General features: G+C 34.8%; 1 protein-coding gene across 1 annotated transcript in view; it reads right to left on the reverse strand.

The window, feature by feature from the left end:
* LOC143234484 (corticotropin-releasing factor receptor 2-like) overlaps positions 1–24,081 on the reverse strand; it is a 41,269-nt gene extending 17,188 nt beyond the window's left edge. The window contains exons 1-3 of the mRNA XM_076471875.1: positions 23,883–24,081; positions 13,739–13,873; positions 10,178–10,269 (exon numbers count right to left, since the gene is read on the reverse strand). Of these exons, the coding sequence (XP_076327990.1) occupies positions 10,178–10,269; positions 13,739–13,873; positions 23,883–24,003 (348 nt within the window). The 5' untranslated portion in view covers positions 24,004–24,081. The remainder of the gene's footprint in view (positions 1–10,177; positions 10,270–13,738; positions 13,874–23,882) is intronic.
* Between the last annotated feature and the right edge of the window lie 3,743 nt (positions 24,082–27,824).

The following is a 27,824-nucleotide window of genomic DNA, read 5'->3' on the forward strand; positions in this document are numbered from 1 at the left end:
TTTCTCGAAATATTTCAGTGCGTGCGAACAATTCTTCCACTTATTCTAGATTTGTTTCATTTTTATTTTATAGAAGATTTTTGGTAATAAAGTTCGTCAGTTCTCGAAAAGAATGTTCTGTCAGAGACTCCTGGAACTTATGTAAAAGATGACCCAAGTATCTAAGTACTGACCAGAGATCAACCAGCAGAACTCGCTGGTAGCCTACGCAATAAAATACAATTATAGAGAGAGAATAGTTCGTATAACCTACGTAATAAAGTAAAAGAGTGAAAGAGAAAATAGTCCGTGTAACCTACGTAATAAAGTAAAATAGTGAAACAGAAAATAACCTGTGTAACTTGCGTAATAAAATATTATTTTTAAGAGAAATTAATCCGTGTAATCAACATAATAAAATATTATTGCAAACAAAAAATAGTCTGTGTAACCTACGTAATAAAATAAAATCGTAAAAAGAAAATAGTCCCCGCATAAGAACGTTTCGCCTTACGGTTTTGGAGCTACAAAATATCAAAAGTAGTGACGATTAGCATCTGATGTTAATAGATGTATACAAACTAAACATTGTTATATTGTAGTACTAGATGTACACAAACGAAACATTGTTATATTGTGGTACTAGATGTAGACAAACTAAACATTGTTATATTGTGGTGCTAGATGTAGACAAACTAAACATTGTTATATTGTTATAGATGTAGACAAACTACTAGATGTAGTACTAATGTACAAACAAACATTGTTATATTGTGGTACTAGATGTAGACAAACTAAACATTGTTATATTGTGGTGCTAGATGTACACAAACGAAACATTGTTATATTGTGGTACTAGATGTACACAAACGAAACATTGTTATATTGTGGTACTAGATGTAGACAAACTAACTATTGTTATAGTGTGGTACTTGATGTAGACAAACTAAACATTGTTATACTGTAGTACTAGATGTAGACAAACTAACTATTGTTATATTGTAGTACTAGATGTAGACAAACGAAACATTGTTATATTGTGGTGCTAGATGTACACAAACGAAACATTGTTATATTGTGGTACTAGATGTAGACAAACGAAACATTGTTATATTGTGGTACTAGATGTACACAAACGAAACATTGTTATATTGTAGTACTAGATGTACACAAACGAAACATTGTTATATTGTGGTACTAGATGTAGACAAACTAACTATTGTTATAGTGTGGTACTAGATGTAGACAAACTAAACATTGTTATACTGCAGTACTAGATGTAGACAAACTAAACATTGTTATACTGTAGTACTTGATGTAGACAAACTAACCACTGTTATACTGTAGTACTAGATGTAGACAAACTAAACATTGTTATACTGCAGTACTAGATGTAGACAAACTAAACATTGTTATACTGTAGTACTTGATGTAGACAAACTAACCACTGTTATACTGTAGTACTAGATGTAGACAAACTAAACATTGTTATACTGCAGTACTAGATGTAGACAAACTAAACATTGTTATACTGTAGTACTAGATGTAGACAAACTAAACATTGTTATACTGCAGTACTAGATGTAGACAAACTAACTATTGTTATATTGTAGTACTAGATGTAGACAAACGAAACATTGTTATATTGTGGTGCTAGATGTACACAAACGAAACATTGTTATATTGTAGTACTAGATGTAGACAAACGAAACATTGTTATATTGTGGTGCTAGATGTACACAAACGAAACATTGTTATATTGTGGTACTAGATGTAGACAAACGAAACATTGTTATATTGTGGTACTAGATGTACACAAACGAAACATTGTTATATTGTAGTACTAGATGTACACAAACGAAACATTGTTATATTGTGGTACTAGATGTAGACAAACTAACTATTGTTATAGTGTGGTACTAGATGTAGACAAACTAAACATTGTTATACTGCAGTACTAGATGTAGACAAACTAAACATTGTTATACTGTAGTACTAGATGTAGACAAACTAACCACTGTTATACTGTAGTACTAGATGTAGACAAACTAAACATTGTTATACTGCAGTACTAGATGTAGACAAACTAAACATTGTTATACTGTAGTACTAGATGTAGACAAACTAACCATTGTTATACTGTAGTACTAGATGTAGACAAACTAAACATTGTTATACTGCAGTACTAGATGTAGACAAACTAAACATTGTTATGTAGTACTTGATGTAGACAAACTAACCATTGTTATACTGTAGTACTAGATGTAGACAAACCAACCATTGTTATATTGTAGTACTAGATGTAGACAAACCAAACATTGTTATATTGTGGTACTAGATGTAGACAAACGAAACATTGTTATATTGTAGTACTAGATGTAGACAAACGAAACATTGTTATATTGTGGTGCTAGATGTACACAAACGAAACATTGTTATATTGTAGTACTAGATGTACACAAACGAAACATTGTTATATTGTAGTACTAGATGTACACAAACTAAACATTGTTATACTGCAGTACTAGATGTAGACAAACTAAACATTGTTATACTGTAGTACTTGATGTAGACAAACTAACCACTGTTATACTGTAGTACTAGATGTAGACAAACTAAACATTGTTATACTGCAGTACTAGATGTAGACAAACTAAACATTGTTATACTGTAGTACTTGATGTAGACAAACTAACCACTGTTATATTGTGGTACTAGATGTAGACAAACTAACTATTGTTATAGTGTGGTACTAGATGTAGACAAACTAAACATTGTTATACTGCAGTACTAGATGTAGACAAGCTAAACATTGTTATACTGCAGTACTAGATGTAGACAAACTAAACATTGTTATACTGTAGTACTTGATGTAGACAAACTAACCACTGTTATACTGTAGTACTAGATGTAGACGAACCAACCATTGTTATATTGTGGTACTAGATGTAGACAAACTAAACATTGTTATACTGTAGTACTAGATGTAGACAAACTAACTATTGTTATATTGTAGTACTAGATGTAGACAAACGAAACATTGTTATATTGTGGTGCTAGATGTACACAAACGAAACATTGTTATATTGTAGTACTAGATGTACACAAACGAAACATTGTTATATTGTAGTACTAGATGTACACAAACGAAACATTGTTATATTGTGGTACTAGATGTAGACAAACTAACTATTGTTATAGTGTGGTACTAGATGTAGACAAACTAAACATTGTTATACTGCAGTACTAGATGTAGACAAACTAAACATTGTTATACTGTAGTACTTGATGTAGACAAACTAACCACTGTTATACTGTAGTACTAGATGTAGACAAACTAAACATTGTTATACTGCAGTACTAGATGTAGACAAACTAAACATTGTTATACTGTAGTACTTGATGTAGACAAACTAACCACTGTTATATTGTGGTACTAGATGTAGACAAACTAACTATTGTTATAGTGTGGTACTAGATGTAGACAAACTAAACATTGTTATACTGCAGTACTAGATGTAGACAAACTAAACATTGTTATACTGCAGTACTAGATGTAGACAAACTAAACATTGTTATACTGCAGTACTAGATGTAGACAAACTAAACATTGTTATACTGTAGTACTAGATGTAGACAAACTAAACATTGTTATACTGTAGTACTAGATGTAGACAAACTAAACATTGTTATACTGCAGTACTAGATGTAGACAAACTAACTATTGTTATATTGTAGTACTAGATGTAGACAAACGAAACATTGTTATATTGTGGTGCTAGATGTACACAAACGAAACATTGTTATATTGTAGTACTAGATGTACACAAACGAAACATTGTTATATTGTAGTACTAGATGTACACAAACGAAACATTGTTATATTGTGGTACTAGATGTAGACAAACTAACTATTGTTATAGTGTGGTACTAGATGTAGACAAACTAAACATTGTTATACTGTAGTACTAGATGTAGACAAACTAAACATTGTTATACTGTAGTACTAGATGTAGACAAACTTGTTATACAGTACTAGATGTAGACAAACTAAACATTGTTATACTGCAGTACTAGATGTAGACAAACTAAACATTGTTATACTGCAGTACTAGATGTAGACAAACTAAACATTGTTATACTGTAGTACTAGATGTAGACAAACTAAACATTGTTATGTACTAGATGTAGACAAACTAAACATTGTTATACTGTAGTACTAGATGTAGTTATACTGCAGTAGATGTAGACAAACTAAACATTGTTATACTGCAGTACTAGATGTAGACAAACTAAACATTGTTATACTGCAGTACTAGATGTAGACAAACTAAACATTGTTATACTGTAGTACTAGATGTAGACAAACTAAACATTGTTATACTGCAGTACTAGATGTAGACAACCTAACCACTGTTATATTGTAGTACCAGATGTAGACGAACCAACCATTGTTATATTGTGATACTAGACAAACTAATCACTGTTATATCGTAGTACTAGATGTAGACAAACCAACCATTGTTATACTGTGGTACTAAATGTGGATAAACTAACCATTCTTTTAGTGTGGCACCAGACATAGGCAAACTAACCATTCTTACATTGTGGTAATAAATATAGACAACGTAACTGTTGTTAACTGTAGTACGAGATGTGGACAAACCAACCATTTTTATACTATGGTACTAGATGTAGACAAACCAACCATTGTTATATTGTGGTACTAGATGTAGACGAACCAACCATTGTTATAATGTGGTACTAGATATAGACGAACCAACTATTGTTTATTGTGGTACTAGATGTAGAGAAACTAAACACTTGAGTGATAATTTATTTTTGTCTATACTTCAACGTTTTTGTTGATTAAAGTGTTTAATTATTATTCACTTTGATGTTATTGTAGGTTCCTGCTTTCATCATGTCCCACAAGAAAATATGTTCGGCAAACAGCCCGTGGGACGAGAATCCTAAAATCGAGCGTCCATCGCATGTGGAAGCGCGTTTATTGGAATAGTTTTATTCCAGCATTAGTCCACGCCCTCAATGAAGGTGATTCTGACCGGAGAGTTGAATGTTGTGAGCAAATTCTGCAGAGGATGCACAGTTTCCGAACAAGATTGTCTGGAGCGATGAAGCCACATTTAGTTAAATGGCTCATTTAGTTGCCACAATTGCACCTACTTGGCACCCCAGAACCCGCATGTTACGGTTGAACACCACGTAAACTTACCAGGGATTACAGTGTTGTGTGGATTATTAGTGTTGAGGGTAATTGGACCATTCTTTTTCGAAAACACAGTTACTGGTCTCATTTATTTGAACTTCCTGCAATAATCTGTCATGCCACGCATTGAGCGCAATTTGGAGATCAGGAGTTTTACTTCCAGCAAGATGGAGCACCTCCCCACTACTACAAAATGGAGCACCTCCCCACTACTACAAGATGGAGCACCTCCCCACTACTACAAAATGGAGCACCTCCCCACTACTACAAAATGGAGCACCTCCCCACTACTACAAGATGGAGCACCTCCTCACTACTACAAGATGGAGCACTTCCTCACTACTACAAAATGGAGCACCTCCTCACTACTACAAGATGGAGCACCTCCCCACTACTACAAAATGGAGCACCTCCCCACTACTACAAAATGGAGCACCTCCCCACTACTACAAGATGGAGCACCTCCTCACTACTACAAGATGGAGCACCTCCCCACTACTACAAGATGGAGCACCTCCCCACTGCTACAAGATGGAACACCTCCCCACTACTACAAGAAGGAGCACCTCCTCACTACTACAAGATGGAGCACCTCCCCACTACTACAAGATGGAGCACTTCCTCACTAATACAAGATGGAGCACCTCCTCACTACTACAAGATGGAGCACCTCCTCACTACTACAAGATGGAGCACCTCCTCACTACTACAAGATGGAGCACCACCCCACTACTACAAAATGGAGCACCTCCCCACTACTACAAAATGGAACACCTCCCCACTACTACAAGATGGAGCACCTCCTCACTACTACAAGATGGAGCACCTCCCCACTACTACAAGATGGAGCACTTCCTCACTAATACAAGATGGAGCACCTCCTCACTACTACAAGATGGAGCACCTCCTCACTACTACAAGATGGAGCACCACCCCACTACTACAAAATGGAGCACCTCCCCACTACTACAAAATGGAGCACCTCCCCACTACTACAAGATGGAGCACCTCCTCACTACTACAAGATGGAGCACCTCCCCACTACTATCTTAATGTGAGGACCTATCTTGGTGAACATTTACCGAACAGATGGATTGGGCGAAGAGGTAACACTGAATTTTTCCCATCTTCACCAGACCTCACACCTCTGGACTTTTTATTTACGTCAAAGATAAGGTTTACAGCACAAAACCTGCAATAATCAATGAGCTGAGAGCAGAAATTGAAAGAGAATGAACCCAAATACCAAATGAAATGATTCGTGAAGTTTGCAATTCCATCTGTCTACGTTATCAGTAGTGTCTGGATCAGAATGGTCATCAGTTCGAACACCTGCGATAACTCAAAAGATTCTACACTTCTCTTCTTAAACTTGGATTATAAAACCATGCTATAGCTTAAAAAAAACATTCTAATTATAATCATTCAACGTGTGTGAACATTTTTTTGGGGCACTCTGTATTATTACACGTATTTTATTTTGACAAATAAAGATAAACGTTTGTTTGTTTTGAATTTCGGGGAAAGTTACACGTAGGCTAGCTGCGATAGCTGTCCCTCATTTCGCAGTGTAGGACTAAAGTGAAAGCAGCTAGTCATCACCGCCCACCTCCAACTCTTGAGCTACTCTTTTACCAACGAATAGTGGGATTGATCGTCACATTATAATGCCCCCACGGTTCAAAGAGCTGGCATGTTTGGTATGATAGGGATTCGAACCCGCGACCCTCGGATTATTAGTCGAGTGCCTTAACCACCTGGCCATGCTGGTCCTAGATAAATGTCCCAAAAAGGAATGAACATCATTTTCTTTATACATGTTAGGACTACTACTAACATGTGACTTAAACTGTATTATCAAACAATGTCGGAAGAAATACTATAGTATTAAAGATATTTCGATAATCGTGAGGAGATTAACACTAGTTTTCTCCTATAGTTGAAACTCCCAATTTACTTTTAGTTTTTCTTTGGTTTAAAGAACCGTCGGCAACGAACATGTCGGTTACAAATTTTTACAAGACACTTGCTAGCTAGAACAGCGATCGATGTCATAAATCAACTGAGCACGAGGTTAAAAAAAAGCGGGAATTCTGTTCGGTTGATCTTTTAATTTTTACCAACGTTCGACTTCGAACGAGATGTTGAGTCGTAATGATATCGTGTTACCCGAAGTTTACTTTTTATTTTTCTATTTGAAGAGCACGTTTCAATGACTCGAGAAAGAATTGTCACGTGACTACGTTTCGCTCCAGATTCGCACGTTCCGGAAATCTGCTGTTGAGAGTCGCCATTAAATCGTCAGGGTTACCTCTAAACCTTATAATTTTCTTTTCTGTTTCAGGTGTAAGAAATATATATATATATATATATATACACATTTAAAGAACAAACTAGGACGAGACATTGTTTGAACTTTCGTAAAATATAATAATGAATCGATAAACGTAATATTTTATAAAGTACAGTCTAAACCTGATCTATATGTAGATTCGCTTGATCTGAGGTTAAACTTACAAATGTCTAAATTACACTTTCAAGTTCACTTTACATAAGAAGTAAATTATTTGACCTTTATCAAATTTCAGTTGTTTCAGCAGGAAGAAAATACGAAATTGACTAAGGTTCGAACAAAAGATCATTACTATAACACATAATTTGTACTTATTATAAAGTTGAGATTTTATTTGAAATTTTCACAATATTTTTACTCAAAGATTATTCTATTATTTTTAAATTTCAAAAACATAATATTTACATAGGCACTATTGACCCTAACTATTGAACTATTAACCCTAAAGAAGTTCATCCGGCTATCAACACATGGTCCTTAAGGAATCTTGGGCGTTTCTGTAAACTGCATAATGGTATTGACTGGGACGTTTATAAGAGCAGAACGTGGGACATTTGTTCCACAGCTTAACTTCACAAACCTCGGACTCCACCATCCTCAGCTTGACACACACTAAACCCTAGTGCACGGTCAAGTTATCTTAATGGTTGTCTTGTTTCTCTGATGAGTTACACTGGATGAGTATCAGTGTTAGATGAAGGGAAGACAAATCTTTTTTCAGTCACTCGCACCTCTATACTATATTCTGTTGTCTGTCAGTCAGTCAATAGACACTAAAATTACGTAACATAAGGGACGCTTAACGCTGCAACTTGTAAGTCAACGCCGCTTACTGCTAACTCTTGGGTTACTCTTTACGACTTTTCGAACGAATAGTAGGATTAATCCTCACATTATAATGTCCTTATGAATAAAGAAGCGAACATGTTCAGCGGCGGAATTCGATCTAGTAAGGACATGTCAACCCTCATCGTTATAAAAAATCAACAAAAACATTTATTTTCCATCTCATTCTCTTATTTCATCATTTTATACTGAATTCTGTTGTTCGTAGGTAAACGTTTGTTATTTTGTACCAGATTTATTGAAATCATTCCAACACACTTATGCCCAGTTTAAACAGATTCATACTTCACAATCTATGTTTGAATATCTATAATTGACAATATTACAGTTTCTTTACCGATCGTGTTTGTACTACTATCTCCAATACAGACTTTCACGTTCTTGTGTTAATGATCTACACACAAACATCGAAATAGTTCAAATAAATTAATCATTACTCATTTTTAAAACAACCAGTTAGACCGGCTCTTAAATAATTTCCCCGAAAGGAGGCCGAAGGTCACCTGGGCGGGTTATTCATTTTAACTACTATGCTGTAGTCTGTTCTCTGTCAGTCAGTCAATAGACACTAACATTATGTCACATAAGGGACGCTTATGGTAATGACGTTAGTAAACCGTGCGCATTCCATGAATCACGAGAAGAACTATGCACTGTGTAGGCTACAAAATAGCATCGCATGAGCTTCAAAAACAAGAAATAAACATGTTTGTTACTGCTAGTTTTTGTTTAACGTATTATTGAAACAGAACACTTTCGGGGACCCTGGGAGAGTACATCTGGTACATAACCTAGAAATGATAAGTAATATCTGATTATCAGTATATTCCTATTTAATAATATAGGGCCTGGCGTCACCACGTGGGTTAAAGCACTCGACTCGTAATCTGAGAGTCGCGGATTCGAGTCCCGGTCACACCAAACATGATCGTTCTTTCAGCCGTGGGGGCGTTATAATGTGACGGTCAATCCCACTAGGCTCGGCATGGCCAGGTAGGTTAATGCGTTCAACTCGTAATTCGAGGGTCCTGGGTTCGAATCCTTGTCGCACTAAATATGCTTGCCCTTTCAGCCGTGGGGGGCGTTATAATGTGACGGTCAATTCCACTATTTTTTGGTAAAAGAGTAGCCCAAGAGTTGGCGGTGGGTGGTGATGACTAGCTGCTTTCCGTCTAGTCTTACACTGCTAAATTAGGGACGGCTAGTGCAGATAGCCCTCGTGTAGCTTTTCGTGAAATCTAAAACAAAACAAAAAATATTTAGGAAAAACTCACAGCAACCGACTTCCAAGTCAAATCTAACCTAGAAGTAACAAAAAACAGCTGAACATTTAACGACACTTCGAAATGACCAGTAATACCGACTATAAAGACTTGATCTAGAAACAGCAGATAATGGCTAGTGTAATAGTTACGGTATTACTAACGAAGGAGGGTTTAAAAAACTGTGGGAACGTATGATAAGTTAGAGAAAAGGTAGGAACTGAAAAGTCTGAAAAGTTTTCAACGGTAAGTGAGAGCTTCACCACACTTGATGAATAGTGAGGGATCGTTCCTTTATTTACTGCGGACAAATATATGGAAATTTCTGGTAAACCTAACTATAGTGCTTTGCGTGTGTTTTCTCGTGTTACTGGCCAAGTGTATTAAACAAAGATGTCGTTATTTCTCAAAGATCAGCAGACGGGACAGCGTCGCTTAGCAATCGATCACCTTGACAACCGTTCTCTCTCCACAAGTGAATGTTGCGAGATTTTTTGTAGCACCTACCTCTGACAAAATATCCACGCACTCGCTGTAATTTGTCCAGTTTCCCCAAAGCCAGTCACTGGTTTCACTGCAGACTCTATACGCAAATGCAGCTGTAAAGAAATACATTTGGAATTATTTACATGATATACAGCCATTGTTAGAAGTTAAGCCTAAAATCTACTTTGGTTTGATTTTCAAAATATCGCCGAAGATAGCACATTCTGATCACTTATTCTATTTATAACGTTTTTCTAACGAACACTTAAAACACTGTTAACACGGAGTAAGAAAGGAAACAGTTAAAACATTGCTATCACTGAGTGATAAATGAAGCAGTCAAAACACTACTATTACAATGAGAAAGTAAACACCATTTAGAGTATAGCTTACTGTTTATGTAAAAAGGGAGCTTTAGTATCAGTAAATCAGGGACAAAGAAGACAGTAATAAATAAGGTATGACTGTGTTTTTGTCTCCTGGTGGGACAAATGGTAAGTCTAAGAACTTAAAAGGCTAAAATCAAGGGTTCGAGTATCCGCGGTGAACACAGTTCTAAAGCACATAAACTTATTATTATGTTCTCTGGTAAGACAGCAGTAAGTCTAAAGACTTGTGCTAAATTCGGGTTGGGTTTTCTCTAAAACAAATCGAATTCGCATATCGATGACGTATCGAAACCATCAGATTTGAGCTTTGTATCATTCTTATACCTAAAAGTTAATCCATGCAGAATAACATATAAACCATGGCTTAGAATACGATGCGTTTTCATTTGGTACGACTCGTAAAATCCAGTATTTTTCTACCTGTTTCTTTTTTTTTGTGTATCGCTCCTTTCATTTTGGGTTTCAGTTTTGTTTCTTCAACGTTGCAACATGTTTTTACTCTTACTCACATGATATATAACACATTATCTTATCTGGTAATCGGCCAGTTTCCCCCAAACCTTGGTCATATCCACCCATCATCTATTAGTTCCATACGTGCATACCAATGACCAGAAATGTTTATCTTAGGGTAACTGGTCAGCTTCCCCCAAACCTTGATCATGTCCACCCATCATCTACTAGTTCCATACAAGCATACCAATGACCAGAAATGTTGATCTTAGGGTAGCTGGTCAGCTTCCCCCAAACCTTGGTCATGTCCACCCATCATCTTTTAGTTCCATACATGCATACCAATAATCAGAAATGTTTATCTTAGGGTAATTGGTCAGCTTCCCCCAAACCTTGACCATGTCCACCCATCATCTCTTAGTTCCATACATGCATACCAATGACCAGAAATGTTTATCTTAGGGTAACTGGTCAGCTTCTCTAAAAATAAGCCTAGCCACCAGTATAGATATTAAATATACGTTTATTACGTTCCTATTAATAAAAATTAGAATATATATTTTCATCATTTGGGTACCCAAGCTGCTAACAAGATTTTCGGCCGTAATTCCATTAATATCACCAATAATGTACAATGCAACTGCAATATATTTATTTACGATACTTTATGTGCTAATTTATTGACGTGTTCTTAAGCCTCATTATCTGTAGCTCTTAAATGTATTCAAATTAAACCCTAATTCCTTACATTAAGTTATAAGGTCTTTCAAAAAAGAAAACAATGTCGGTAGCTGCTTTATCTGCAGGGGTGTTGACATATCTATGTAAGTAACCTAAATAATAAGTTCTTTATTACTTATAGCGTATACTTTGTAGTTAATAATACATTTCTTTAAGCCTGTTATTGGTTACGTTTTTAACTTTATTTACCTAATTTTTAGATGAGGATTCTTTTAAATCCACTGTTTCAATCCATTTATGTAAAACTTAAAAGAGTGACCCAAAATTACTTTTTATGCATTTCCAGTGTTCCATTTATTCTAAAGACCAAAAAGTTCAAATTATAATTATGTTAGTTTTGTGGAGTGGTAGCTTTCTTTAACTTCAAGCTTTTTAGTAAATAATTAATTAAATAATTATACTGCGTAATTTAACATTGATCAAAACGAGCTACCGACCTGGATCGTAACCAAAAATCAACACGGTAATAAGTATAGCTAATTATATAAATTGTTATTGAGTTCTCTCTTGTAAAGTTTATAATATATTGTTTCCTCAGTGGTATACACTCGCTGTAAATAGTAGAATTTTCGGCCATAAATCCACTAATATCTCATGGGATTCGGCCAGCTTTGTAGATATGAATTAGTTCTTACCTTATATAATGAACATATAATGTAAAATATTCGTTATGGTAAAAATGTAATAACGACAACAGACATATTAAATTTTGTAACCAATACGGTTAATTATGGTAACACAGAACAAAATAAAAACGTTTAATATGTTATACAAGACGTGCTTTTGATAACAAGACTCATAAGAAAGCTCGAATAAATCAGTTATTTTGTACACCTTATAAACTAGGTCGTATAACCATTCTAGCGAAAGCCTAGAAATTTTGTTTACATTTTTTGTTGTTATTATTACCACAAATTAAAAACAAAGTTAAACCTAAGGCCGCAAACGGACCGTCTACAGTCATGTTAAATGAAGGCTTAAATGAAAATAATATTACAACTCTGATCAGTAGACATAAAGTAGGAATTTTAAAATTTTCTAAAATTACAAGTTAGGCCAGAATTTCCAAAAACATTGAAGTAAGCGATCACACGCTTCGTCATGTGTTTATTTATAAAAACTGTATTCATCTATCTACATTTCTGAAGCAATCTTTATTTATTGATTTAAGACTCAAGGGAAAAAATAAGTCTGTCGAAAAGAAATATTTCATTAGATTAATTGAGTAATTCTACTTTTCTTTAACTCCCCCCCTTCACCGAGTGGCATAGCTGTATATCTGTGGACATACGACGCTAGAAACAGTGTTACGATATTGTGTTCCCTAACAATACATTACGATATTGTTGTACCCTACTAATACATTACAATACTGTTGTACCCTACCAATACACTGTATTATTGTTGTATTCTACCAATACCCTTATATTGCTAGTGTATAGTTTGTCAAAATTAGCGGGTATTAAGATACATCTGTAGAGATTGCTGTTTGTCCATGTAACTACTTTGCATGGGTGTTGGTGGGTATTCACTAAATTTGGCGTGAAGTTTTTTTGTTGCTTTTGTTTTTAGGTGCAAGCGGAGATACATGCAAATTGGCGGTTTCACATTTTGTGTTTAGCAGGTTTAATGGGCGTTTAGTGTTTTTTGCAATTACATATAAAAGAAGCAACTTTCCATACCTTAATATAACCTCTCATTAATTTGTCCACATAAATTCTGTCCACTAACCAGTAATATTTTATTCTACTTTGTACTTGTGTTAAAGTGTTTGTATTATGTTGTCCTATTAATTCGCCAACGTTTTACTGTGATTTATTAGCACATGGTTATGCATCATATCCAATTAAAGCGCCATAATATATTCTACTCTGGTAATTCTTTTTTTTATTATACTTAATTAAACTTCATCGTAATTTTAAGCTACAGAAAAAATTCATCAGGGATCTTCGGTTAGATCATAATAGTGCATCTTTAGGTGCTCGATATTCATACAAACCTTTATATTGGTTAACGTGGCTTAAAGACAGAGATGCTGATGCCAGAATATCCTTGCATAGCTTGTTAACCATCTGGCCAGCAGGTGTTGGGGGCCAGCAGAAAACCGAATCCCAGATGGCGCTGCAGTGTGGACCTATAAAATAAGAGTTACACCTATCTGAAAGAGAAAAACTACAATAATTACGCACGATATTTTTATTCATGGTGGCATGACGTTACAAGTTAAAAATACAGATAAGCATTTCTCTTGAAACTTGTAATATAAATTGTGTAAAGTGCCCATGTTTCTATTTCTCAAAATTCTTCTGAATTTATCCATTTTGGATTCATCAGAAGCATATAAAACTGTTTTTTCTATCATAAGTCACTTTCGTACGATACCAGAACTCATTAGTTGGTTTTGAATGATGATTAAACAGAATGTTCTCTGTAGTTCCATTTGTATATACAGCATAATACTTCAAAGTTTCTTTTAACGTCCAAGTGACGAATCATTGGAAATCAGTAAGTCTAAATTTGTCATCAAAATCGTGGAAACTGTAGAGTTTTTTCCTTGCTGCGAATAAGACAGTTTAGGGTTAGAACATATCCCAGGGTCAGGAGTTCTAAGTTAGAGATAACTATGTCGAGACCTGAAGGTTAGTCTATAGAATAAGACAGTTTAGGGTTAGAACATATCCTAGGGTCAGGAGTTCTAAGTTAGAGATAACTATGTCGGGACCTGAAGGTTAGTCTATAGAATAAGACAGTTTAAGGTTAGAACATATCCTAGGGTCTGGAGTTCTAAGTTAGAGATAACTATGTCGGGACCTAAAGGTTAGTCTATGTTTTCATAATATCGACACATTTCTAGGGTAAAACACCTATTAGCCAATTATAAAACTAAAATACAATTACAGAAACTTGAATATGGGCTGAACGTGGCTTAATGGATGGATTACTGGACTGTTACGTCAGAAGTCCATGTTTCGCAATTTGTTTCCACAAAATCGTAATTCGCACTCTGTGATCATGTATGCGTTAAAAGTGACAGTCAGTTCAGACTGTTTGATCAGAGCAACAGTGGGCGATTTTGACTATCTGTCTAACATGAGGCCAACTGGCCTAGATGGTCTTTGGGTAGATTTGCACAAATATCCTTAACCAAAAACTTACGAATAATGGTTGGCTATCCTCCTCTCACCTGTTGGAATGAAGTGTTTTCTTTTTTCTATAACCATTCTTTTATTAATATTATTACACATAACAAAATAACGTAGTCGTAATATAATCCATTTTACGTATTCCTTAACCCCAGTTTTGGTTATTTACCCTGAAACTCTAACCAGACGCTTCTAACCACAAATGATTGTTTCAGTTTTATCGAACTTGTTATGAAATAATCAACCAGACATTTTAGTAGTTTCGAGGGGATTTTTAAGGGTAATTATACGAATTGAAATGTGAGAAATTTATGATCAACACACTTACGTACACTAGGCCTAAATATCTATTTTTTCTTCTGTCGCAGAATCTTAAAGTAATAACTACAAATCAGTCCTACCACACCTCTTTCGTTCTTCTAACGCTTATCTGGTTGATTTGTTGTTTTTTACATCAAAGTGATTAGTAATATTTTCTGACATACACGGTCTGAAAACACAGAAGCTGAGTTTATAAGATCCAACTAAGTTTCGAAAAAACTATAGATAAACGTTTCGTTTTCTATATAAAAATGAAGAGGTTGGCCTAATCATGGTAGATCTGAAATTGTGAAATACCAGATCTTAGAAGAAAACATCTCAATGTTTGTATTAATAGAAGTTTGTGATGCGAGACAGGAAACACGTGCTTCTCACGCGTTTTCTACAAAAATAATTTGTAGCGCGAGGAATTATATTCAGCTTAGTTTAAACTCGTCAGGAAAGTCGGTTAATAGTTTTTGGATCTATACATACATTTTATTGAACCAAGAAAATAATATATTTTGTTAGCCCCCTGGTGGATCAGCTCAAGAAACTTATAGTTTGTCGCTTAAGTACAAAGCTACGCAATTGGTTATCTACTTTCTATCCGCAATGGGCGTCTAATCCCAATTTCTAGCAGTTAAATCTGCAGACATAACATGTCGTTGTGCCACTAGGGCGCAGATTGTAAAGAAGTTTGTTTGTTTGCTTTTAAGCACAAAGCTACACAATGGGAACTCTGTACTCTGCCTACTACGGGTATCGAAACCAAGTTTCAAGCTCTATAAGCCCCCAGATATACCGATATGCCACTAGGTGGCCAAAGGGCTTCTAATGTTAAAAATCGTTTCTGAATAACTGTGGTGGGCAGTGCACAGTTAGCCCATTGTGTACTTTTGAACTAAAGAACGAACCAAACTTGAAAATATTTCAAACCTTTGGGTGCTAACCTGTTTTTCTGTTACATATATTTTGTGTAGCCAGTTTTAGTAGTTGCCCTACTAACCGATCAGAAATTAGAGTAAATATTTCATTAGTTTATTTGCTTTAAAATTTTATTCATATCTGTTTCTCAGACGACACCTAGATCTTAACTATACCTTCGTCTTCTTCGCTCTTAGGTCATCTATTGAGATTTTTTTTTTCTCTTTCATCTTCCGATTTTTTAATATGACACTTTGTTTTCACGTGACGACCCTGTAACGTTTCGTGTCGTTAAGAAACTGTCTCAAAACGATTGATTTCTTAACGTCTTATTTAGGGTTACAATCGTTAGTAACTTTAGAAACAAACTGTCCCAAGACTGAAAATATCCATTTTCTACATTAATTCGAAGACTTCGCTCCAGTCTTTCAAGAACACAGATAATATTTGTGGATGTATGTTTGAAATTATGTCTGTCTGATGAAAGCGCCTTTAGATACCTGAGGGGAACACTGTTACATCAAGTAACAATTAGTTTTGTGTCTGTGATTCTTAGACTGGAATACTATAATAGGGCATAATAACTACTGTCTATACAGTTTTTTGACGGTAATTAATTATTGATTTGCTAAGCTTAAGAACTAAACGTTATAATTAATTAACGTCATGTACAATTAATTATCAGTGTATCTTCAATCTAAGTAATAATATCAAACTAAACCTTAATACCTGATCTCCTTATATAGGGTTTCAAAATCTAAAATATCTGATAAACTATACAGCATTTTCTGTCATATTACACAGTCCTAACGGTTTGATAACCTGGGGTCGTATTCTAGCAAACATAAAGTCCTGTAATTATTACTAAATTAATTAGATAAAGATTTTTTGTTTAGTTAACAAGGTTTCTACACAGTACGTACACTGTCAATATTAATACACAGTGGTTGTCTGGGTGATCACATAAGAGCATGTAAATACTAGGGCCCGGCATGGCCAGGTGGGTTAAGGCATTCGACTCGTAGTCTGAGGGTCGCGAGTTCGAATCGTGGTCGCACCAAACATGCTCGCTCTTTCAGCCGTAGGAGCGTTATAATATAACGGTCAATCCCACTATTCGTTGGTAAAAGAGTTGGCGGTGGGTGGTGATGACTAGCTGCCTTCCCTCTAGTCTTACACTGCTAAATTAGGGACAGCTAGCGCAGATAGCCCTCGTGTAGCTTTATGCGAAATTCAAAAAAATGAAACTCAAACTATACTGTGTTTGTTTGTTCTGTTTTCAACGGAACTCTGAATTATCGGAGATGCATTCACAGGTAAACTTTTAAAAGATGGACGTTTTAAACATGAAAACTTACATTTATTTATTTCTCTTTGTGGAAAAATTAGTTCCAGGTATGAAAACATTGTCACACAACACAATAACTTTTGTACATATCTAACCAATACCTTTTTTTGTTCGTTTTGAACTTCGCGCAAAGCTACACGAGGGCTATATGCGTTAGCCGTCCATAATTTAGCAATGTAAGACTAGAGGGAAGGCAGCTAGTCATCACCACCCTCCCCTAACTCTTGGGCAACTCTTTTACCAACGAATAGTGGGATTGACCCTCACATTATAACGCCCCCATGGCTGAAAGGGCGAGCATGTTTGATGCGACGGGGATTCGAACCCGCGACCCTCGGACTACGAGTCGAACGCCTTAACACACCTGGCTATTCCGGGCCTCAATACTTCAAAAGAAATGTATGAATGTATCGCGGGAACAAATTGATGATAATTCTATATGAATTCATCGCGACACGTACTTGGTGTCTGATGGAAAATAGGCTTAACGTAGACTAAGCTAGTCTATTGCACCCACTATACACGCATTATTTCTGTTCCCCGTGTAAATTTTATAAATTTGTTTAAAAGAATAAAGCTGCTTGTATAGAAGGTAATACTGGATTCTTTGATAGGATGTTTATATATGTGTTCATATACCATGAAAAGAACCTAATCTACCAGAGGCTTAGCTGTAAATTGTAGGCTTATGGTGTTAAACACCGGGATTCGATACTCGTGGTGGGCATCGGTACAAATAGCCCATTGTTTGGCCTTGTGTTTAACAACAAACAAAACATATAAACTTGTATTGAGATAATGGTGGGTCACCCCCTTGATAAGACGCCAGCAGTCCCCAGGTGGGACAGCACTGAGTCTTCAGATTTAAAGCGCTAAAATCAGGTGTTCGATTCTCCTCGGTGGACACAGTAGTTAGCCCGATTTGGTTTTGCTGTAAGAAAACACCCAGAGACCCTAACATCGAGAATGTACTAGAACATTGGTATTGCTATTTTCGTCCTGAACGCTACCTCATGGGCATATACATGGGCTAAACAGGGCAGACAGGAAGTTCAGTCATTGAAGTCTTCTAATCAGTTGAAACTATTCGAGATTTATTTCATCTTCTGTCGCTACTGTAATGTGCAGTTCTATTTCAGTATGATTGCTGAAAGTATCAAACAGTTCGTTCACTGGGAAAAACTTTGTTCAAACCACACGCAACAATGAAAAGAATGTTACGACGACCAGTTTAACAAAATCACTACACTCAGGTTATCATCCAACGATTTCTTAGCTATTTATTAATTAGTAGAACGCGGACGTGTTAGTGATTCCGTGGTAGCAAATCAAATCATTGGTTGAATCAATTCAGTGGTTTAGGGTTAATAAAATCATGCTTTGGTAGAGGTGGATCACGACAGGCAAACAAACCGTACTTACACAGATGTTACTGAGCTGATATTGATAAAAAAAACCATCTAATATGATCAAAAATGTTTTATATTTTGTGATACAGTAATACTCTATTAGTCGTAACTTGACCAATAAATAAATTATGTGAATTCCTTGTATTCTTTTGTCATGTCATAGCAACGTCGAGTTTCAGTCACGCAAAAGTCACACTCCTGAATCTCACACACACAGCTGGCGATTTCTATGAAACATCAGTGAAAACAGAAATATGAAAGGCAAGATAAATTATATTTTCTGGTCAAATAGCTCAGGAATAATACTGATTTATTTTGGGTACGTGTCACTGATTTTCAGGTAAAAGTGATGCTACATGCACACTAATTGTGACAGGAACACTTTAAAGGAAAACAAAAATATATGTTTTACCAGACTGATGCTATATTCATACCAATTGTGACAGTAATGCTTTATGTTGAGCTTCTAATTGGAGGTTTTAAGTACAGTGGTAAGAGATAAACAGACGTGAATCCAGTTACATATCGTTTAGTTACATTTAACAACGTTCAACAGCTCTTGTGTTTTAGGTTGTATAAGAACTAAGCATATGGTTTAGTTGTTTCAATGTTGTTTAGTCCACAACTGCAAGAATGTCATACAGCTATCATATTAAAATAGCTCGATGGACGACACTAGAGAATGTTATAATACAAACAGAATCAGACACAATCTTTAAATATTTATTAAATATTTAACAATTGTATATCAGAATATTTACAAGTGCCTCCACTTTTCTCTATACGTTTCTGCTGGTGCCTTCACCTTTCAAATCAGTCTTCTTTAGTGGCTCCTCCACTTTTCTCTATAAGTTTTTGCTGGTGCCTTCACCTTTTAAATCAGTCTTCTTTACTGGCACCTCCACTTTTCTCTATATGTTTTTGCTGGTGCCTTCACCTTTTAAATCAGTCTTCTTTACTGGCACCTCCACTTTTCTCTATAAGTTTTGCTGATGTCTTCACCTTTCAAATCAGTCTTCTTTACTGGCACCTCCACTTTTCTCTATAAGTTTTTCCTGGTGCCTTCACCTTTTAAATCAGGTTTCTTTACTGGCACCTCCACTTTTCTATAATTTTTGCTGGTGCCTTCACCTTTTAAATCAGTCTATTTTACTGGCACCTCCACTTTTCTCTATAAGTTTTTGCTGGTGCCTTCACCTTTTAAATCAGTCTTCTTTACTGGCACCTCCACTTTTCTCTATAAGTTTTCCTGGTGCCTTCACCTTTAAATCAGTCTTTTTACTGGCACTGGCACCTCCACTTTTCTCTATAAGTTTTGCTGGTGCCTTCACCTTTAAATCAGTTTTGGCACCTCCACTGGTGGTGCCTTCACCTTTAAATCAGTCTTCTTTACTGACACCTCCACTTTTCTATAATTTTTTCTGGTGCCTTCACCTTTTAAATCAGTCTTCTTTACTGGCACCTCCACTTTTCTCTAATTTTTTCTGGTGCCTTCACCTTTTAAATCAGTCTTCTTTACTGGCGCCTCCACTTTTCTCTATAAGTTTTTGCTGGTGCCTTCACCTTTTAAATCAGTCTTCTTTACTGGCATCTCCACTTTTCTCTATAAGTTTTTGCTGGTGCCTTCACCTTTTAAATCAGTCTTCTTTACTGGCGCCTCCACTTTTCTCTATAAGTTTTCCTGGTGCCTTCACCTTTTAAATCAGTCTTCTTTACTGGCACCTCCACTTTTCTCTAATTTTTGCTGGTGCCTTCACCTTTTAAATCAGTCTTCTTTACTGGCACCTCCACTTTTCTCTAATTTTTGCTGGTGCCTTCACCTTTAAATCAGTCTTCTTTACTGGCGCCTCCACTTTTCTCTATAAGTTTTGTTGGTGCCTTCACTTCACCTTTAAATCAGTCTTCTTTACTGGCATCTCCACTTTTCTCTATAGGTTTTTGCTGGTGCCTTCACCTTTTAAATCAGTCTTCTTTACTGGCGCCTCCACTTTTCTCTATAAGTTTTCCTGGTGCCTTCACCTTTTAAATCAGTCTTCTTTACTGGCACCTCCACTTTTCTATAATTTTTTGCTGGTGCCTTCACCTTTTAAATCAGTCTTCTTTACTGGCACCTCCACTTTTCTCTAATTTTTTGCTGGTGCCTTCACCTTTTAAATCAGTCTTCTTTACTGGCGCCTCCACTTTTCTCTATACGTTTTTGCTGGTGCCTTCACCTTTTAAATCAGGCTTCTTTACTGGCACCTCCACTTTTCTATAATTTTTTGCTGGTGCCTTCACATTTTAAATCAGTCTTCTTTACTGGCACCTCCACTTTTCTCTAATTTTTGCTGGTGCCTTCACCTTTTAAATCAGTCTTCTTTACTGGCACCTCCACTTTTCTCTAATTTTTGCTGGTGCCTTCACCTTTTAAATCAGTCTTTTTTACTGGTGCCTCCTCAATTCTTTATCATTAGTTACTAGTTCATAATTCATAACTTCTTGGTTTGTCCTTTAGATCTAACTTTTCTTGTAAATTGCGTTAAATACATATGATGGGTTATTAGTGCTCTGATGTTAACGACTTAAAACTAGACATCTGGTTTTCATGAATATATCACCCGACCAGTGTCAGCTCTCAAGATACCTTATAGAGACGCACTCATTTTTTTAACATATAAATCAATAACAAACGTCAAAACTGCTCTAACGGACGTCTCATTATTGTTATGAGAAACCCTAGCTCTGTTAAACCCGTTGGCTTGGTGAAACCACAGTTTCGCTCTAGAGTCTGCAAAAAAAAAATAGTATTTAAAAAATTCTAGTTACTATCGAACATTATCGTTTAAGCATCGAAATCATCGAAGACTGGAAACACTTATAGCATAAATACATAAATATTGTTTGTGGTTAGACTTTGTCCCATCATACATAAATATTGTTTCTGGTTAGACTTCGTCCCATCATACATAAATATTGTTTGTGGTTAGACTTCGTCCCATCATACATAAATATTGTTTCTGGTTAGACTTCGACCCATCATACATAAATATTGGTTTAGACTCGTCCCATCATACATAAATATTGTTTCTGGTTAGACTTCGTCCCATCATACATAAATATTGTTTGTGGTTAGACTTCGATCCATCATACATAAATATTGTTTCTGGTTAGACTTCGTTCCGTCGTCCTTCACAGTTCTGGTATTGACGAAAGACCTGGTGCAAGATAATTACTTAACAAATAAGATTGATTTGACTTCTTAAGTAGGTCTGAGTACAAATAGCAAGTAAACAAATTAAGAGGTAAGTGATAAAACATATGATTTTTATCACAAGTCTTGACCTCACTAAAGTTCAAAATTACTATCTGCTTTCCAACAACAGAAATCATACTTACACAATGTTAAATAATTTATATTCGCACAGTGTTAACCATTTCATACTTGCACATTGTTAAATAATTTATATTTACATAGTGTTAAACCTTTCATACCTACACAGTGTTAAATATTTCATACTTACACGGTGTTAAACCTTTCATACTTACACGGTGTTAAATAAATTATATTTACAGTGTTAATTAATTTATATTTACACAGTGTTAAACATTTGATACTTACACAGTGTTAAACCTTCCATACTTACACGGTGTTAAATAATTTATATTTACACAGTGTTAAATAATTTATATTTACATAGTGTTAAACCTTTCATACTTACACAGTGTTAAATAATTTATATTTACGTAGTGTTAAACCTTTCATACTTACACGGTGTTAAATAAATTATATTTACAGTGTTAATTAATTTATATTTACACAGTGTTAAACATTTGATACTTACACAGTGTTAAACCTTCCATACTTACACAGTGTTAAACCTTCCATACTTACACGGTGTTAAATAATTTATATTTACACAGTGTTAAACCTTGTATACTTACATAGTGTTAAACCTTTCATACCTACACAGTGTTGAACATTTCATATTTGCATGATTTTAAATATTTCGTATTCACAAGATGTTAATTTCATATTTGCACAGTGTTTAACGTTTGGTATTTACACAATGTTGTACATTTCTATAGAAATGTTTCAACCGTATTTAAGGAATTCTAAAAGAACTATATTAAATTTTTCAAGACTTATAACACTAAAACTGTGTTTATATACCAGTGATGGGCAATGCACAGATAGCACATTCAGTGGCTTTACGCTTAGCTACTAACAAACAGAAAAACAGGAAGGTGAACATATTTGAACAACAGTAAAAATTCACAGATAAATCTGCCAATAACAGAGATAGAAAAACATATTACACAGTGCTAAACAGACGTAGATAACAGAAGACGGCCCGGCATAGCCAAGCGTGTTACGGCTTTCGACTCGTAATTCGAGGGTGGTGGGTTCGAATCCCTGTCGCACCAAACATGCTCGCCCTTTCAGCCGTGAGGACATTAAAATGTGATGGTCAATCCCACTATTCGTTGGTAAAAGAGTGGCCCAAGAGTTGCCGGGGTGGTGATGACTAGCTGCCTTCCCTCTAGTCTTACACTGCTAAACTAGGAACGGCTATCGCAGATAGCCCTCGAGGAGCTTTGCGCGAAATTCAAAACAAACAAACAATAAGAGAAAAAAATAAACAGTGATGCACAGACATAGATAAAACTGTCGATAACAGAGATAGGAAAAGAACACATTTAAACACACACTGATAGAGGAATACTTTCAGTTGATTTGCTGACATTCTCTCTAACCTCTTGTTTACATTTTATGTTATATTTTTCCACGAAGGGAAAGTTCATTATCAATTCAAAGCTCTTAAACTAGTGTAAAATAAAATTAGTAAAACTGAGAGAGAATATTCAGATAATGTTCGTTAGCTATGAGTCCTGCTCCTGTTATGAAGTGTCACTTTTAAAACAATAACTTAATACCTCTGTCTATATTATGTGCGTAGCTTTTGGTTAAGAAACCCTTCGTTAGATTATTTTATTAGTTATGAACATTATTGGCCTGCTTATCAGACATGTCCTTACCTTTCATTATTCGATTGAAATTCTGGTACTTCTTGGTGCATTCTATCTCTGATTGTGGAAGTTTCTCCAGGGGTTCTGTCATAGTCCAGTTGCGAGGAATTTCTTTGGACTGGTTCATCATAACAAAGGCTGGATCGAGGTGAGACGATCTGATAGGAAAATCAGTTTGTTCAGACCTACTTGTAGCACGAGGCCCATCAGAATGAAATACGAAACTGTTGAAGTACGGTTATTAAAAGAAACTGCGCGTGCGGCACCGTAAACTAGCGCTCTTCGCGAAATTCATGCGCAGTAAGTTCTGTCATCTTAGCTTTCAAATCTATTGTTCAATTTTCATCCTTCGGTTTTAAGTAATTACGATGGAAATTGTAGCAGTTTCTGTTTTCAAACGTCTCTACGTTATTATAAAACAAGGGTTATGGCTTAGTGAAATTAGTACCACTAGAGAATCTGTTCTACTGAAAAACTATCAGTAAACATTCAAGTTAGTACCAGTAAACATTCAGGTTAGTACCAGTAAACATTCAAGTTAGTACCAGTAAACATTCAAGTTAGTACCAGTAAACAATCTGTCTTACTAAAGCTAGTAGTTCGAAACATTCAAGTTAGTACCAGTAAACGATCTCTCATACTGAAACTAGTACCGCAAAACATTCAAAGCACTGCAAGAAAACGATCTGTCATACTGAAACTAGTACCATAGTACACTCAAATTAGTACCAGTGAACGATCTGTAATATTGCTAGTTGTATTAAATTGACAATTGTTTAACATGATATCATTATTGTAAAATGTATTAAGTTGACAATTGTTTAACATGATATCATTATTGTAACATGTATTAAGTTGACAATTGTTTAATATGATATCATTATTGTGACACGTATTAAGTTGACAATTGTTTAATATGATATCATTATTGTGACGTATTAAATTGACAATTGTTTAACATGATATCATTATTGTTACATGTTTTAATTTGACAATTGTTTAACATGATATCATTATTGTTACATGTTTTAATTTGACAATTGTTTAATATGATATCATTGTTGTAACTTCTATTATGTTGACAACGTTTTAACATGATGTAATTGTTGTTACTTGTATTAAGTTAACAATGGTTCACCATGATATAATTGTTGTTAGTTGTATTAAGTTAACAATGGTTCACCATGATATAATTGTTGTTAGTTGTATTAAGTTAACAATGGTTCACCATGATATAATTGTTGTTAGATGTATTAAGTTAACAATGGTTCACCATGATATAATTGTTGTTAGTTGTATTAAGTTAACAATGGTTCACCATGATATAATTGTTGTTAGATGTATTAAGTTAACAATGGTTCACCATGATATAATTGTTGCTAGTTGTATTAAGTTAGCAATTGTTCACCATGATATAATTGTTGCTAGATGTATTAAGTTAACAATGGTTCACCATGATATAATTGTTGCTAGATGTATTAAGTTAACAATGGTTCACCATGATATAATTGTTGCTAGTTGTATTAAGTTAGCAATTGTTCACCATGATATAATTGTTGCTAGATGTATTAAGTTAACAATGGTTCACCATGATATAACTGTTGTTAGATGTATTAAGTTAACAATGGTTCACCATGATATAATTGTTGCTAGATGTATTAAGTTAACAATGGTTCACCATGATATAATTGTTGCTAGATGTATTAAGTTAACAATGGTTCACCATGATATAATTGTTGCTAGATGTATTAAGTTAACAATGGTTCACCATGATATAATTGTTGCTAGTTGTATTAAGTTAGCAATTGTTCACCATGATATAATTGTTGCTAGATGTATTAAGTTAACAATGGTTCACCATGATATAATTGTTGTTAGTTGTATTAAGTTAACAATGGTTCACCATGATATAATTGTTGTTAGTTGTATTAAGTTAACAATGGTTCACCATGATATAATTGTTGTTAGTTGTATTAAGTTAACAATGGTTCACCATGATATAATTGTTGTTAGATGTATTAAGTTAACAAAGGTTCACCATGATATAATTGTTGCTAGTTGTATTAAGTTAACAATGGTTCACCATGATATAACTGTTGTTAGATGTATTAAGTTAACAATGGTTCACCATGATATAATTGTTCCTAGTTGTATTAAGTTAACAATGGTTCACCATGATTATAATTGTTGTTAGATGTATTAAGTTAACAATGTTTTACCATGATATAATTGTTGCTAGATGTATTAAGTTAACAATGGTTCACCATGATATAATTGTTGCTAGTTGTATTAAGTTAGCAATTGTTCACCATGATATAATTGTTGCTAGATGTATTAAGTTAACAATGGTTCACCATGATATAATTGTTGCTAGATGTTTTAAGTTAACAATGGTTCACCATGATATAATTGTTGCTAGATGTATTAAGTTAACAATGGTTCACCATGATATAATTGTTGCTAGTTGTATTAAGTTAGCAATTGTTCACCATGATATAATTGTTGCTAGATGTATTAAGTTAACAATGGTTCACCATGATATAATTGTTGTTAGTTGTATTAAGTTAACAATGGTTCACCATGATATAATTGTTGCTAGATGTATTAAGTTAACAATGGTTCACCATGATATAATTGTTGTTAGTTGTATTAAGTTAACAATGGTTCACCATGATATAATTGTTGCTAGATGTATTAAGTTAACAATGGTTCACCATGATATAACTGTTGTTAGTTGTATTACGTTAACAATGGTTCACCATGATATAATTGTTGTTAGTTGTATTAAGTTAACAATGGTTCACCATGATATAATTGTTGTTAGATGTATTAAGTTAACAATGGTTCACAATGATATAATTGTTGTTAGATGTATTAAGTGGACCATTAAATGGTTTGTTCTTTTATTATTTTACGTTATCAAGCTTAATTAGATAGCTAACAAGTATTTGCGGTCTTATATCACTAAAATTCAGGGCTCGATTCAACCGATGGGCACAAAACAGATAACCCATTGTGTACGTTATGAGTAAAGAAACGGGTTTAAAATTAAATAATTCAAACCGTAATCTCAGATTTGATGTTAAAACGTGAAACACACCATAAAATATTCTATTCACAAATATATTTACAGCTGGGAGAATTTGAGAAACAAATGAAAGGAGTGAATCGGTAATTGATGAAGGACACAGGACTTCCGATGATCTTGTCACTTGGAGAAGTATTTAGTTTATGTTTGTGTCGCTTGGGGCTCCAAATACGTTCTAACGAAATAACACTGAATCATCTTGTACTAGTAATATCTTTACAATCGTAACGCAAAATTTACTCGGTACTTGGAAAATGATTAGTTTATTATAACTAATATATGTGTTTCTTAAGTAAGACTCATCCACGAGAGCGACCTCTTTTACATAAAACTTACATCTTTCTGAAACAAATCCTGTCTCACTTTGTTTTTAATGTTGCACAAGTCGAAGGAAACTGACCAATCAAAATAGCCTGGTCTGTAATAATATCATTAATTAGGAATGTAATTATATAGCGCTTAGCAACGACTATCTAATGATAGAAATTATTATGTTGGACTTTAAAATTTGATGTACTAAAACGATCAAAGAAAGACTGCAGTAAGTAAATCTAGCAATGAAATTATTATACAGTTCACTTCAGGTGTGGTTTAACGTTCGGTGACCTCCATTGTGGATGAGACTTGACATCCTCTGGAAACAACGTGGATTTAATGAGTTGAGATATAGGATTAACGTTAGTCAACCTAACTAACTGAACAGCGTAAACTCCTGAGATGAATTAAAGATTAACTGCTTATTGTTTAGTAAAAATATCACTCTACCTACAATAGGTATCGTCTAATAATTCAACCGAGCGTTAATTACGTTAATATCCATTTTTAATCTTATAGGATTTCGTTATTTCTAGTAATATCATGTT

Source organism: Tachypleus tridentatus, chromosome 12 (genome assembly GCF_004210375.1).
Source record: "Tachypleus tridentatus isolate NWPU-2018 chromosome 12, ASM421037v1, whole genome shotgun sequence".
NCBI classification, from domain to species: Eukaryota; Metazoa; Arthropoda; class Merostomata; order Xiphosura; family Limulidae; genus Tachypleus; species Tachypleus tridentatus.